The sequence below is a fragment of the Cebus imitator genome, unplaced genomic scaffold, assembly GCF_001604975.1.
Source record: "Cebus imitator isolate Cc_AM_T3 unplaced genomic scaffold, Cebus_imitator-1.0 Scaffold117, whole genome shotgun sequence".
In the NCBI taxonomy this organism is placed as follows: Eukaryota; Metazoa; Chordata; class Mammalia; order Primates; family Cebidae; genus Cebus; species Cebus imitator.
Genome location: NW_016107432.1, coordinates 5,161,735 through 5,175,845, shown reverse-complemented (window position 1 = coordinate 5,175,845; position 14,111 = coordinate 5,161,735). Strand labels below are relative to the sequence as shown.

Genomic DNA, 14,111 nt, shown 5'->3' with positions numbered 1-14,111 from the left:
TCTCTCTCTCGCCCTCCCTCCCTCTCCCCCTCCTGGTTTCTCCCCACTCCCTCCCTCTCCCTCCTTCTCACTTTTTTCCCACTCCTTCCCTCTCCCCCTCCCATTTTCTCCCCCTCCCTTCCTCTCCCCCTCCGGTTTCCGCCCCCTGCCTCTCTCTTCTCCTCCTGGTGTCTCCCGTCTTCCTCCCTCTCCCCCTCCTGTTTTCTCCCCTCTCCCTGCTCTCCTTCTCCCCTTCTACTCCTCATTCTCTTCCCCCTCTCCCTGCGTCTCCCTTGGGGCAGCCCCCTCCATAGAGGGCCAAAGCCCCTAGAACGCCGCTGCCTATAGCTCTGGGGCTGAGTGCTGACCTGGAGGAACGGGAAGGCTTTTTTCTCCGCGGTTCCAGGCACTGGGAAGGGATCGTGCACAGGGCAGACGGGGTCACAGCGTGGGAGCCTGGATTCTGGTGGGAAATCTCCAGCCTCGCAGAGTGAGGAGGGGCATGGATCTCAGGAGTTCCACAGCCCCTGCCTCAGGTGGCCCCGAATGGGACACGGCAGACAGAGCACATGCCAACTGCTGCAGAAGTTTCCACTGGATGGAGCCACAGGGACGGCCGGGAGCAGGGCCGATGGGTCCACGCATGCATGTCATGTCAAAGCTCTGCTCGGACCAGGGGACAGACAGGAGGGAGGGCCAGGTGTGGACAGCTGCCCAGGGCAGACCCGCCAGGGCCCAGAACCATGACAGGGACAGGGGTAGGGTGGAGGGTGGAGCTCATGGGGCTTGCTGGTAGCTGATGTGGTGAGTGGGGAGGTATCATTGATCTGAGCTCGGGACAGTACGGGGGGCCTCTGCCCTTGAGAGAAGGGGAAGAAGTGGAGAGGAGCTGGCTTAGAAAGGCGGAACTGAGATTTCCAAGGTGCTTGTAGGGTGTCTGCTGGAGGTGGGTGCCCGCATGGTCCCAGAGTTCCCCCTCTACAGTCGCCATGGGGGTGGAGGAGGGGCTTGCTAAATGCAGATGCCCAGGTCCTGCGCCTGCAGGTTCTGAAGCTGCAGCCATCTGGGGCAGGTGCTGGGGGGCAGGATCGGAGGTCGTGGTGACAGGGAGGAGAGATCATTTGTGTGCAGTGGTTGCTGTGCTGGCCTGCAGGGGACATGAGTCCGCTTGTCCCCATCACTCTGTAGGACAGGCACTCACACCGAAGGAAACAGGCTGGGACCTAAGCGACGGTCCAAGGCCTTTGCAGGGGTGGGACAAGGTTGGCAACCCGGGGCTTGGGCTCCCCAGGCCTTCGGGGTCAGGTATGTGGGTTGGAGGCTGGCGGGGGAGGACAGTGCCCGACAGACCTCCCAGCCCAGGCCAGGCCAACTGCCCAACCTCCATCTGCCCCTCCAGACCTGACCCTGCAGCTGCTGGCTGTGCAGAGGAAGAGTGGGCTGCAGGACCCCCGCCTGCAGCAGGCTCTGCGGAGCCAGCTCCGCCTTCTGGAGAATGACAGCCGGGAGATGGCCCGCGTGCTCGGGGTGAGTAGTCCTCTGGGGCCTGGGCAGGGGCGGGAGCTGGAGTTGAGGGGAGGGAGGGGCTGGGGTGCAGTGTCTGGGACCAGGGACACAGGAGGCCGGCCTCAGCGATGAGAGCCACTCAGGCAAGCGGTGGCCTTGGAGGGGAGGCTGTGGTCGCCAGGGGCGGTGAGGCCTGTTTCTTCCACTTGCCTCGTGGGGGGCACGTGACCGTCCTTCTGCTGTCCCACAGCCCCAGCCCTGGTGACCACCGACCTGTCCCTTTCTCCCCCTGCCCTCCACCCTCGAGGACTGTCAAAGTCTCTTTGATGGGGAGTTAAAGGACAAGTGTGAAGCTTGTCTTGTTTTTTTCCTGGTGACAAAGCCCGCCTCCCTTGAGCCTCTGTACAAACCAGCATTCTGGGGAGGAGGGCACAGGGTGTGTCTGGGCCTGGCAGACCTCCCTGTGGCTGAGGGCCGGGGGCTTGGGAGCCGGGCTGGGCGTTACCAGCACTGACTGTGGTTGGACCAGCCTGGCCTTGGCTGGTGCCCCTTAGCCTCTGTGAGCCCCCCTTCCTCAGCCACACACTGGGGATGCTTAGAATCACATCCCCAGCAGCTGACGTGAGGATTATGTGATTAACTCACCAAGCACCTGCAGGGTGCCGGATGCATAGTACCTGCTCGATACGTGGGGCTGTGGTGGGCGATGCCAGGCATGGGTGAACTGGGTCAGCGTGCTGGCTCCAGGCTTGAATCTCAGCTGAGCCACTTACAGAGGTCAGACCGTGGATAAGAAATGAGGCCTTCAGGGGGCATGGGGACTCACACCTGTAATCCGAGCACTTTGGGAGAACGAGGAAGGAGGATCACTTGAGCCCAGGAGTTCAAGACCAGCTTGAGGAACATAGGGAGACCTCGTCTCTACAAAAATAAGAAAGTTAGCCAGGCGTGATGGTGCACACCTGTGGTTCCAGCCATACGGGAGGCTAAAATGGGCAGATGACCTGGCCCAGGTGGCTGAGGCTGCAGGAAACCGTGATTGTGCCACCGCACTCCAGCCTGGGCAGCAGAGTGGGACCTCAGCTCTACAAAACTAAAGAAAAGGCCCGGTGCAGTTGCTCGCACCTGTAATCCCAGCACTTTCGGAGGCTGAGGCTGGTGGATCACAAGGTCGGGAGTTCAACACCAGCCTGGCCAAGACGGTGAAAGCCTGTCTCTACTAAAAATATAAAAATCAGCCAGGCGTGGTGGCAGGTGCCTGTAATCCCAGCTACTTGGGAGGCTGAGGCAGAGAATTGCTTGAACCTGGGAGGTAGAGGTTGCAGTGAGCCGAGATCACACCACTGCACTCCAGCCTGGGCGACAGAGCTAGACTCTGTCAAAAATAAAAATAAAAAAAATAATAATAAAAAGAAAAAGAAAAAAGAAGCAGGGCCTTATATTTTCTCTCAAATGGAGACTATAGTGCCCCCAGACACACACTTCCCGAGTCGTAAGAGCTCCAGTGTTAGCTGCTGTTATTTTTTGTGCCCCTATCAACACTGATTTAGAGAAACCAGAGGAGAGGGGATGTTGGCGGTGGGAAAGAAATCAGAGCTGGCACTGCAGGTGGGGCCAGGGCGGCTCAGGGCTGAGAGCACAGCCGAACAGGGACCAGCTTAGGCTGGGGGGACCGGTGGGCACCAGTGTGTGGGTGCTGAGCAGGAGGCGTCGAGGGTGAGGGGCCAGGGCATGGGGGCCACATGAGTTCTGGGCAGGGCAGGGGCTTTTCCCCACAGGCTCTGGGGAGCCACAGCTGGCTTGAGAGCAGGGGAGGAGGAGCTGACAGGCTGGGAAGGAATCTGCCCTGGGTGTGTCATCCCCCACCGGGGCCACATCAGCCAGATGTCCCTGTCATGTGGACCCTGTCCTCCTGACAGGTGCCCCAGAGCTCCTGGGGACCTCTGGAACTCCTGTATCTTTCTCTTCAGGAGTTATCAGCCAGGCTGCTGTCCATCCACAGTGACCAGGACCGGATCGTGGTGACGTTTAAGACTTTTGAAGAAATCTGGAAGTTTTCTACCTACCATGCTCTTGGTAAAGAGGTGACCCTCCCAGAATCAGTCATGGGGACACCTGTTGGAAGACACTGGTTACACACCATGCAGTTCGATTACAAATTGGTGCTTTATTTATTTATTGTTTTGAGATGGTGTCTTGCTCTGTCACCCAGGCTGTAGTGCAGTGGCGCAGTCTCGGCTCACTGCAACCTCTGCCTCCCAGGTTCAAGCGATTCTTTTGCCTCAGCCTCCTGAGTAACTGGGACTACAGGCACCTGCCACCACATCTGGCTAATGTTTTGTATTTTTAGTAGAGACGGGGTATCACCATGTTGGCCAGGCTCTCTCGAACTCCTGACCTCAGGTGATCTGCCCATCTCAGCCTCACAAAGTGCTGAGATTACAGGCGTGAGCCACAAATCCATGCTTTAGAATAGGCTGGTTCACAAAGCTCCCTCCAGCGGGACAGCAACACTGGCGTGCGCACCTGGTTCTCCAGGAGAAACGTCAAGTCGGCAGAGTCGTAGACGGATGTGGGTCTTTGTTGCAAGAATGATTTAGGCTGCGCTTCTAGTTACCGTCACGCGCTGCCCTCTGTAATTTCACTCAACCAGAACTTGAGGGAGGCTGGCATCCAGGGGCCTCGGTGCTGACCGGGAAGGCTGACCCACGTGAGCTCTTCCTGGAACATCCCCTGTTCCACTGGGAGGAATTCCAGGCTCTAACGGAGCCTCCTGGGGATCTTTCTACACCACCTCACTTTAGGGCTGAAAAAGTTAGGAATAATAATCCCAGCACTTTGGGAGGCCGAGGTGGGCAGATCACGAGGTCAGCAGATGGAGACCATCCTGGCTAACACAGTGAAACCCTGTCTCTACCAAAAATACAAAAAATTAGCCGGGAGTGGTGGTGGGTGCCTGTATTCCCAGCTACTCGGGAGGCCGAGGCAGGAGAATCGCTTGAACCCGAGGCAGAGGTTGCAGTGAGCTGAGATCGCGATACTGCACTCCAGCCTGGGCAACAGAGGGAGACTCTGTCTCAAAAAAAAAAAGAATTGAGAATTGTAGCCACAATTCCCGAGCACCTGTGAGCAGGGCCGATGCTTACCCCACTGTGGATGTGGGCTCCTTGATCGGCTCTTGGAGGAAGTGGCTCATCCTTGGCTGCCCTTCCACAGCGATGGCCACAAGGCAGGGGTGTCCATCCAGAGGGCAGCAGACTTCCCGTCCCCGTCCTGCAGAGTCCACTCTACGCTGAGTGGGGAAAGTATTCTCAGATCACTTGTCTGTGCCTTAAGTGTGCATGAGCCTCCTAGTTGAGCTGCAGTGAACGAAGGCTCGCTACCCCAGATGGGAGTGGGGAGCTCGCAGCATCCCAGAAACGAGGCTTCCCTTGATAGAAATGGAAATGCGGGCAAGGCTCACGCAGGTGCGTTTTAGACCCACCTTGCTGCTGGCTCCCAGCCCCTGTGGCCTGCACGGCCCCCAGCCACGTGGTCACCGTCTAACAGAGGAGAATACGGAGGCGTGGAGAGGTCAGATAACTTGACCATGGTCACCGCTGGTGGGCAATGGAACTGGGCTTGGCCTCTCACAGCCCAGACGGTCAGACCATGGCTGCTGGGTGTTGCCAACACTGTGGGCACCCCAGCGCCGGTGGGTGTCCTCCATGACCTCCCTGGACCTGGTCAGTGCAGGACTCAGCCGACATGGGGCCACACAGGCTTCTCTGCCTCCCTGCCCCTCTTCTGGAGCCCACGGGTGACTGGGCCTGGCCTCTGCAGGCTTCACTCATCACTGCCTGGCAAACCTGCTTGTGGACCAGGCCTTCTGGCTGCTCTCGCCCAGCGAGGAGGAGGAGACGGTCATCCAAGTCCACGTGGATGAGAATGCCTTGAGGCTGACCCATGAGAGCCTCCTCATCCAGGAAGGTGAGCGCTGTGTGGGGTGACAGCTGAAATCTGGCTGTGCTGGGCACACCTGGGACCATGGGGTGACAGCTGAGATCCGGCTGTGCTGGGCACACCTGGGGCCATGGGGTGACAGCTGAGATCCGGCTGTGCTGGACACACCTGGGGCTGTGGGGTGATGGCCTGGGTCCGGCTGTGCTGGACACACCTGGGGCCGTGGGGTGATGGCCTGGGTCCGGCTGTGCTGGGCACACCTGAGGCTATGGGGTGACACCTGAGATCCGGCTCTGCTGGGCACACCTGGGTTAATGGGGTGACGGCGTGGGTCTGGCTGTGCTGGACAGGCCTGGGGCCGTGGGGTGACGGCTTGGGTCCGGCTGTGCTGAGCATGCCTAGGGCTTGGGCTGTGGAGCCTCTGGAGGTGGAGGGGTGCTTCAAGCAGGGAGGTGTGCTTAGTGTGGCACTGTCACTTAGCTGTAGAGACCCTGGCCAGCCGCAGGGACACAGAGGTGCCTGGGAACCTGCGGAGGAGAGGTTCTGTCTAGCGCGAGCCCCACCTCCTGTCCCTCACGTGGCTGCTGCGCTGGCCTCGTTTGGCCCCGAGTCTGAGGAGGGGACAGAGGCTTCCTTTCCTACCTGACTACGGCAGGAGGGGCCTGCCAGTGGTGACCGGGCTGGCCAGGGAAGCTCGCGCAGGAGGGCCCTGGGGATCCCACGTCTGGCTCCACATCACGCAGGCAAGGAAACCGAGGCCCAGGGTGAGGGTCCGAGGCCGAGCCAGCCTCACACAGCACATGGAGGCAGAGCTGGGACCCCGTCCCACGCCTGCCTCCCGATCTGGGCCCCTTTGGGTTTCTGTGCCTGCCTGCAAACATTGTAGGGGCCACTCCTGCGGGTGCTGCCTTTGCTGTATGTCCAGCAGGGGTGTGGGGGGCAGGGCCAAAGCTGCGCCTGGCCCGGCCACCCTCAGTGACCCCCTCCATCCTTTTGAAGGGCCCTTCTTCGTTCTGTGTCCTGACCACCATGTGAGAGTGATGACGGGTCCCTGGGATTCAGGACTTGGCCCCCAGGCCCTCAGGCAGGCTTCAGGGGCTCCCCAGGGAGAGGCAGCCCCCGAAACAGACGCTTCACCGCCGAGCCCCAGCGCATCCTCCAAGGAGGTGGCAGTGGCAGCCGCCCCGGAACCTTTGATTCCGTTTCATCAGTAGGTACCGGCCTTTGCTGCTCTAGGAGCTGTCGGCCTCACTGAGACCCCCCAGGCCCGGGCCGTCTGGAGGTCAAGGGGGTGGACAGAGAGTGGTGGGAGCCCTGGACAGACCTGGCCCTGGCCTCGTTTCTGCTGCTTCCCAGCTGTGTGGCCTCAGCAAGTCAGTCTACCTCTCTGGGCCTCTGGCCTGCCAGCTGCACGACGGGCCAAGGACATTCACCCAGCAGGGCTATCCTGGGTTCCATGGCACAGGAGGTGCAGCATGAGCTCTCACCAGGCACATCCAAAAAGCTTTTTAGGAAGTTACATAAAACGTGTGTACCCGTAGTGTGGAGGCACAGGGGACCCACAGGTAGAGCCAGGGGATGTGAGGACAGTTGACATGCAAGCTCCTGTTCACTTGCTGAAGCAGGGGGCATTAACTTGGCTTGGAGCTTCCTGGTAGCCAAAGCAAAGAAAGAACCTCAATCTCTTGATTTGCAGTGTCTCAAGTGACAGGCTGTGGCTTGGCTTCTCTCATTACTGAGACCCAAGAGGATCTTCTGCTAAGAATCCTCCCTGTGTGCTGTGGCCAGTGCTGTCCCAACAGCGGACGCTGAGTGTGTTCTTCTGTCATCTGGAAAGAGGGACTGTCAGTCATCTAGTCCAGTTTCCTTTATTTTTCTGGCTGAAGGCCCAGAGACAGGAGTGATCTCTCCAGGTTATCTGGCAAAGTTGCAGTGGCACCAGGATTTGAATCCAGGCCTCCAGAGCCCCAGGCTGGGGTCTCCCTCACCCCTCACTGCGGAGCTGGGGAAGGGCAGATGCTTTGGGGGTCTGCAGGGCTCCAGGTTCACAGGGGAAGTTGTGTTTCCAGAATGAGGCCCCTAGGCTGAGGGGCATGGGGCTCCCTGGAGGCAGTGTCACACACACTGAGCCTGAAGGCCACACACCTGGGCCGGCGTGTGTGTGTGTGCACGCGCACATGTGTGTGTCGGGGGAGGCAAGGGACCTGCTCAGGGTGCTTGGGGCTGCTGACCTGTCCAGTCTCTGCACAGAATGTATCTGCCCCACATCTGGAATCCCACAGCAAAGACCTCCCTCTCCTGGCTCCAGGTGGGCTCTGAGGGTCCCCCAGGACCCCATCGACGACTTCATGGGTGGCCCTGCAACGCCTAACAACCCATGGATGGGTAAGTGTTTCCACGGGCCTCTCTTTCCCGGGGAAGGTGTGTGCCAGGGTGTGGCACCAACATTTTGGAAGCTGCCCTAAATCCTCCCCAAGCCAGGGTGATAGCTATTAGGTGGTGCAAAAGTGTTTGCGGTTTTTGTATGACTTTCGATGGCAAAAACCTCAGTTACTTTTGAACCAGCCTAATCTTCTCCAGGCTGTAAGGTCATACTGACACTCAGGAAGCTCTGCGTGGGGGGCTGATGCCGCCTCACAGGATGCTCAGGGAAGCTGCTCCAGGGCCCCTGGCCACTGTCTCCAAAGAGCTCCCAAAGGTCACCTCTCAGACAGGGCAACACGACAGTCTCAGACTCGATCCTCCTGTCACCGCGTGAAACACCTGGAAGGCCCTGGGCCGAAGTGGGCTGGCGCCGGCTGAATTTGCCACGCGTGCTGACAGAGGACCGTGACTGTGTCCTCTTTGTGAAACGCTGGCACTGCCAGCAGCCCTTCTGCTTGGATGCCAGGTCCAGCGCTTTTTGCTCTGTGCCAAGCTGCCAGTGCCTGGGAGGCCGGTGCACCTGTCAGGGGGACAGAGCCCCATGCCGAGCGGGGTGGGGAGGAGGTGGGGCCGGGGGTTGTGGCTGCAGAAGGAAAGGAGGAAAGAGCCCCCGCCTTGGAGGCTGATGGTTGAGGCTCGTTTATCAACATCTCCGAGCCTCCATTTTTCTCATCTTCAACCGAGGGATCAAAACACTCCTGGTTGGGTGCAGTGGCTCACGCTTGTAATCCCAGCACTTTGAGAGGCCGAGGCGGGGAGATCACCAAAGGTCAGGAGTTTGAGACCAGCCTGGCCAACATGGTGAAACCTTGTCTCTATTAAAAATACAAAAATTAACTGGGTGTGAGGCAGGAGAATTGCTTGAACCTGGGAGGCAGAGGTTGTAGTGAGCCGAGATTGTGCCACTGCACTCCAGCCTGGGCAACAAGAGCGAAACTCCCTCTCAAAAAGAGAAACAACCCACCCCCTCTGAGGACCACGGAGACATCCCCTCCTTCACTGCAGAGGCCAAGCTCGCTACAAACCTCCTTGCAGCCAAAAGACGAATTCCCCAGGGTCCAGAGTAGCTGGCCGACATCGGCCCTGTCTGCCTCCTCTGGCCCCTTATGGTCTCCCTGGCACTCACCATGTGGCCTTCCTCCGCAGCTACGGGGCTGGCCTCGGCATTGGCAGACTTCCAGGGCTCGGGGCCTGAAGAGATGACCTTCCAAAGAGGCGACCTCATCGAGATCCTCGGGGCACAGGTGCCCAGCCTGCCCTGGTGCGTGGGCCGACACGCAGCCTCGGGCCAGGTGGGGTTTGTGCCCAGCAGCCTCGTCAGCCTGCAGGGCCCAGTGTCCGAGTGAGTGGCGGGAGCCCCTCCCCTTCCTGAACCCACCCCATCGCACCTAAGGGGATATTGCTGCCGTCCACCTGGCTTCCCGGGTCACAAGCCTGGAAGTCATTGTGGACGACCCCTAGTCCCTTCCCTCGTCCTCAGGCTGCTGCCCCCTTGGCCCCAGTGCCTGGCCCCAGGTCCCCTGGTGTCCTTCCTCTGGGCTGCTGCAGAAAGAGCGTTCTCTTGAACGCACACCTGCCCATGTGCTTTATCTTCCCGTGGCCACCATGATAAGGTGCTGCACACCCAGGGCTTCCAGCAACAGAAATGTGCTCGTTCAGAGTTCTAGAGGCCAGAAGTCTAAAGCCAAGTGCCAGCAGGGCCACATTTCCTCGGAGACTCGAGGGGAGGGTCCTTCTTGCCTCTTCCAGCTCCTGGCTGCCCTGGGCATTCCTTGGCTTGTGGCCGCATCCCTGCACTCTGCCTCTGTCTCCGCGTGGCTGTCTTCCTCTGTGTCTATTCTAAGGGTGCCCATCTCCTAGGGCCCATGCAACTCCAGCCTCACCTCATCTTAGCTGAACTAATTACATCTACAAAGATCCCTTTTCCAGAAAAGCTTACCTTCTGAGGTTCCAAGAGGCATGAATGGAAGGACGCAATTTAATCCAGTACACACGTCAGTCGCTCTCCTCCGTAAAGCCCCGAATAGCTTCTGGGTCCAGCCTTGCAGGCCTCATGGCCAGGTTAGGCCTTGCCATCAGCTCACTCGAGTGCAGCTGTGCAGAGTAACTTGCACCTTCTAAAACTGCTCTGGGTGACACGTGTGTCCTTCTGCCTGGGCTTGCCCCTCTCACCAACCCCCCTGTTCTCCTGGGGCCCCCCATCAGCCCCCATGGCTCCTCTGTGGGGGCACTCTTCTGGCCATATGCCTCTTCCTATGTGATTCCCACCCTGCCTGTGACCAGGCTTCCCCAGCCAGGGAACTCCAAAAGATTTCCTCACTCACTTCTGTGTCCTCACTGCCCGGTGCCGGCAACAGCAGGGGATCTTTGGAGAGGGGTCAGCTGTGGCCGTCCTTTGATGGGATTTGGTTTGCCTGGACTTGACCTTCTTAAGGCCTCAGTCAAGGAGCCCGGAGAATGTGGGTGCATGGAGAGGCCGCTTTCTGGGTCATGTGACCCTGGTCCTGGCCCTACCAATGAGAAGCTTGTCTTCAATGTTCCTTTTCAATGTTTGGAGCTGCGACAGACCAACATCTCTCAGACCAGGTCTTGGAGGCCATTAGTCACCATGCCTCATCAAGCCATTCATTTGTTCCCCTGTTGGAAAGGGTCTGTTTGCTCTGGTAACTCTGGCACCTGTGCATCAGAAGCAGCTGGAAGCTGGCTGGGCCATGTGCTGATGTCAGGAGCTAGACCAGCAGTTCTCGAAGCATGTTCCCATCCACCACTCCATCAGACCACATCATGCCCTACGGAGGGGGCAAAGCTTTGTCCACATCCCTTGAGGGTGATCCCAGGGACTCCCAGCACAAGCAAGGCATCTTTTTCCTGTTGAAATGCCTTTTCCACACTTACTTAACCTCCAGAATCCTCTTCTCACACAACCCTGTTTGCTTCTGGCTGAGCTGGTGTTCTACGGAGCACTCTTTGGGGATCCTTGGTCTAGCTGATTCCTACCATCTCCAAGGGAGACCCAACTTCTCAACAGGTTACTGGGGGCCGTGTGAAGACAACATGTACTGAACTTACAAAGGGTCAGAGAAGAGCCAGGGAATGAGCCAGTTTGTTCCCTTCCTCATTTAACCCAGAAGGATGATGGGGCCGGGTGCCTTTGGTCCTGTTCACAGCTGGAGCAGCTCTGACTTCTCTCATCCACTCAACAAATGTTTGCTGAATATATTTCCTATTCCAGACCCTGGGTTTTCATCTTTTGTTTAATGAACAGCTTGGTGGCTCTTCTTTTATTTTTCTTTAACTTTATTTTTGACACAATTTCAGACTTAGATGAAACTTGCAAAAACAATGTAACATTCCTGTGTGCCCTAGCCCAGATTGCACAAATGTTAACATGTTATGACATTTGCTTTGTTGCTTTCTTTTTGTTACGCTTCTATTTTTTTCTAAATCCTTTGAGAGTAAGTTGTAAGCATGATGTTCCTTTACCCTTAAACAAGGCAGTATGTGGTTCCTGAAACCAGGACATCTGCTTACGTAACCACAGCACAGCTGTCAAAACCAGGAAGTTAACACTGATTCAGTGCTGTTATCTACAGATCTTATTCAGATTTTACCAGTTGTCACAATGACGCCCTTTATAGACAATGAAAATCTCAGCCCATGTGTTCTATTCAGATATCCTGTATCCTCCTTAATACGAAACAGCTTTTCAGCCTTTCTGTGAGGTTTTTAAAGATATAGGCCTGTGATTTTGCAGAATGTGCTATAAGCTTCTCTAAGTTTTTTTTTTTAATCTCAATAAGGTTCATTTCAAAGTTTCATATTTCACTGGTGATTTAGTCATATGAGCAAAAATTGCCCCCTTTCTTCCTCCCTCTCTCCCTCTCTCTTCTCTCTGTTCCTTCCTGTAGTTCCTGTCCCTGACTTTATGGGAGTACCCTGAGTTTATGCTGGGCACTCTGGGGAGCGCTGGCAGAGGTCGTGCAAGAAGCAGTAGGAGTTTACAATGTGGAGAGATTGGGCTGGTTCTGTCTGCAGCTGTCACAGGGGGCTTCATAAGGGAGGGGACATTTGGGATGGGGCTTTGAAGGCTGACTAGGAGCTCACTGTCCTAAGATGCCAGTACTTGTTTGCATCTGTTGCAGCCTTTCCTCCTTCTGGGATTCATGCACGTATACGTGTGTGCACCCCTGACCAGACAAGGCACCCCTCGAGGGCGGGATCTGGTTTTTTTGTTTGTTTGTTTTTGATGGAATCTTACGCTGTTGCCCAGGGTGGAGTGCAGTGGCACAATCTCAGCTCACTGTAACCTCTTTTTCCTGGGTTCAAGTGATTCTCCTGCCTCAGCCTCCCGAGCAGCTGGGATTACAGGCTCATGCCACCACACCCGGCTAATTTTTGTATTTTTATAGAGACGGGGTTTCACCATGTCAGCCAGGCTGGTCTTGAACCCCTGCCTCAAGGGATCCGCCCGCCTGGGCCTCCCAGTTCTGGGATTACAGGCCTGAGCCACCGCAGCCAGCCTTTACGTTGTTTTTGTTGTTGTTTTTGAATCTCTGTCTCCACCCGGGGCAGAGAGTGGTGCTGCAGGACTGTCTGTCAAATCAAGGAATGGAAACGGGTGTTAGTATGAAACGCTGACTTTGGAAATATGTCATTTTAAATAAAGCACTTCATTTTTTCCAGGTTGGAAAGTGCGATTTTCCTCAGTGAGGAAGAAAAGTCATTCTTCAGCAAGGGCCGCTTTTCTGAGGAGGATGCCAGGCAGTTGCTGGGGCAGATGTCGGGCACCGATGTGTACACGGTGTACAGCCTGGGTGCGTGTGGGCAATGCCCATGGCAGGGCTGCTGCCCTCCCCTTCCCCTCCACAGCGCCCGCTTCCTTCGTCCATCTGCAGATAGTGAGTGCCAGCCCCTGGGCGCCAAAAGATGAACAGACAGAGGCTGCGCTGCCTCCAGGGCACGAAGGGGCTGCAGACAAGCCAGGCAGGAGAGAGGTGGGGTGGGCGGCTGGGGGCGCGGGAATGCAGCCCTGAGGCCCTGGTGGGCATCAGGAAGCCCTTCCTGCCCTGGCCTCAGGCACCTGCCTGAAACTGGGGTGAGGCAGAGGGTGTGGGCCTGGTTCTAATTTGCCAGTCCTGAGGACTTCTGTTCAGGCCCAGCCCTCTGCCTACTGCACTTTGCCTGAATGAGAGTGACTTTTCTCCTCGTCACAAGACAAAGAACCCAGGTTGTGGTGTGGCCTGGTCACCTGGCTGCCGGGGGTGTCAGGGTGGGACCCCAGGGCCGCCAACCTCCTAAGGACAGAGATAGTGCCTCTGACCCCAGTGCCCCTCTGTGCGTGAAAGGTTTCCCTGGGGGCTGCAGTGCAATCATAGATGAAGGTGGCCTGGGTGTGGATAAACACAAACGTGCCTCACGCCTCCTTTTTTTTTTTTGGAAAAGGGCCTTGCTCTGTTGCCCAGGTGGAGTGCAGTGGCATGATCTTGGCTCGCTAAAACCTCTGCCTCCCGGGTTCAAGTGATTCTTCTGTCTCAGCCTCCCAAGTAGCTGGAGCTAGAGCCATGCACCACCACACCCGGCTAAGTTTTGTATTTTTTGTAGAAACGGGTTCCACCATGCTGGCCAGGCTACTGTCGAACTCCTGACCTCAGGTGATCTGCCAGCCTCAGTCTCCCAAAGTGCTGGGATTACAGGTGTGAGCCATCGCGCCTGACAGCTACACACCTACTTGTGTACCTATGTACGCACGTACACACACAGACATGAACATACAAATACACATGTACATACACACTGTGTGCATGTACACACACACCTACACATGCACATGCACACGCGCCTCATGCATACATGTGTGCACATGTGCCTGCACAGGTGTACACACACACACACACGTACACGTGCATGAACCCCACACACATATAAACAGATACGTTTCTACACACTTGTTTTCCCGCTTGCTCAGTGACATGCATTGCAAGACCTGTTTTTCCCAACAATATTAGAGTTAAAATTTTTAGACCTGGTAAATCAACTTCCCTTCCTAAATGGACAAACTTAGACTTGACCTTAGCACATCAAGGCTCAGAGGTCCCTGGATGCTGTCTCCTGTTCTTTTAGGAAGCAAGCTTGGGACCCTCCATTCTATGCAGGTGCAGGCGTTGTGGGTGAGGTATTGCAGGTGTCCTGGGTGGGGGTGTTGCAGGGTGCAGGTGCTCTGGGTGGGGGCTTTGCAGGGTGCAGGTGCCCTGGGTGGGGGC

The 14,111-nt window shown here is 56.9% G+C and overlaps 1 protein-coding gene across 8 annotated transcripts in view; it reads left to right on the top strand.

The window, feature by feature from the left end:
* SH3TC1 (SH3 domain and tetratricopeptide repeats 1) overlaps positions 1–14,111 on the top strand; it is a 63,778-nt gene that overhangs the window by 31,945 nt on the left and 17,722 nt on the right. For 6 of the 8 annotated variants that reach the window (XR_005201942.1, XM_037742186.1, XM_037742185.1 and 3 more), the window contains 7 exons: positions 1,379–1,506; positions 3,456–3,561; positions 5,308–5,454; positions 6,427–6,637; positions 7,736–7,812; positions 8,998–9,193; positions 12,535–12,749. Coding sequence is in view for 7 of the 8 variants with exons in the window: in XM_037742186.1 (XP_037598114.1) it covers positions 1,379–1,506; positions 3,456–3,561; positions 5,308–5,454; positions 6,427–6,637; positions 7,736–7,812; positions 8,998–9,193; positions 12,535–12,749 (1,080 nt within the window). In the remaining variant the exon portion in view is untranslated. The remainder of the gene's footprint in view (positions 1–1,378; positions 1,507–3,455; positions 3,562–5,307; positions 5,455–6,426; positions 6,638–7,735; positions 7,813–8,997; positions 9,194–12,534; positions 12,750–14,111) is intronic. The other 2 variants (XM_037742187.1, XM_017539046.2) reach the window with 1 other exon arrangement.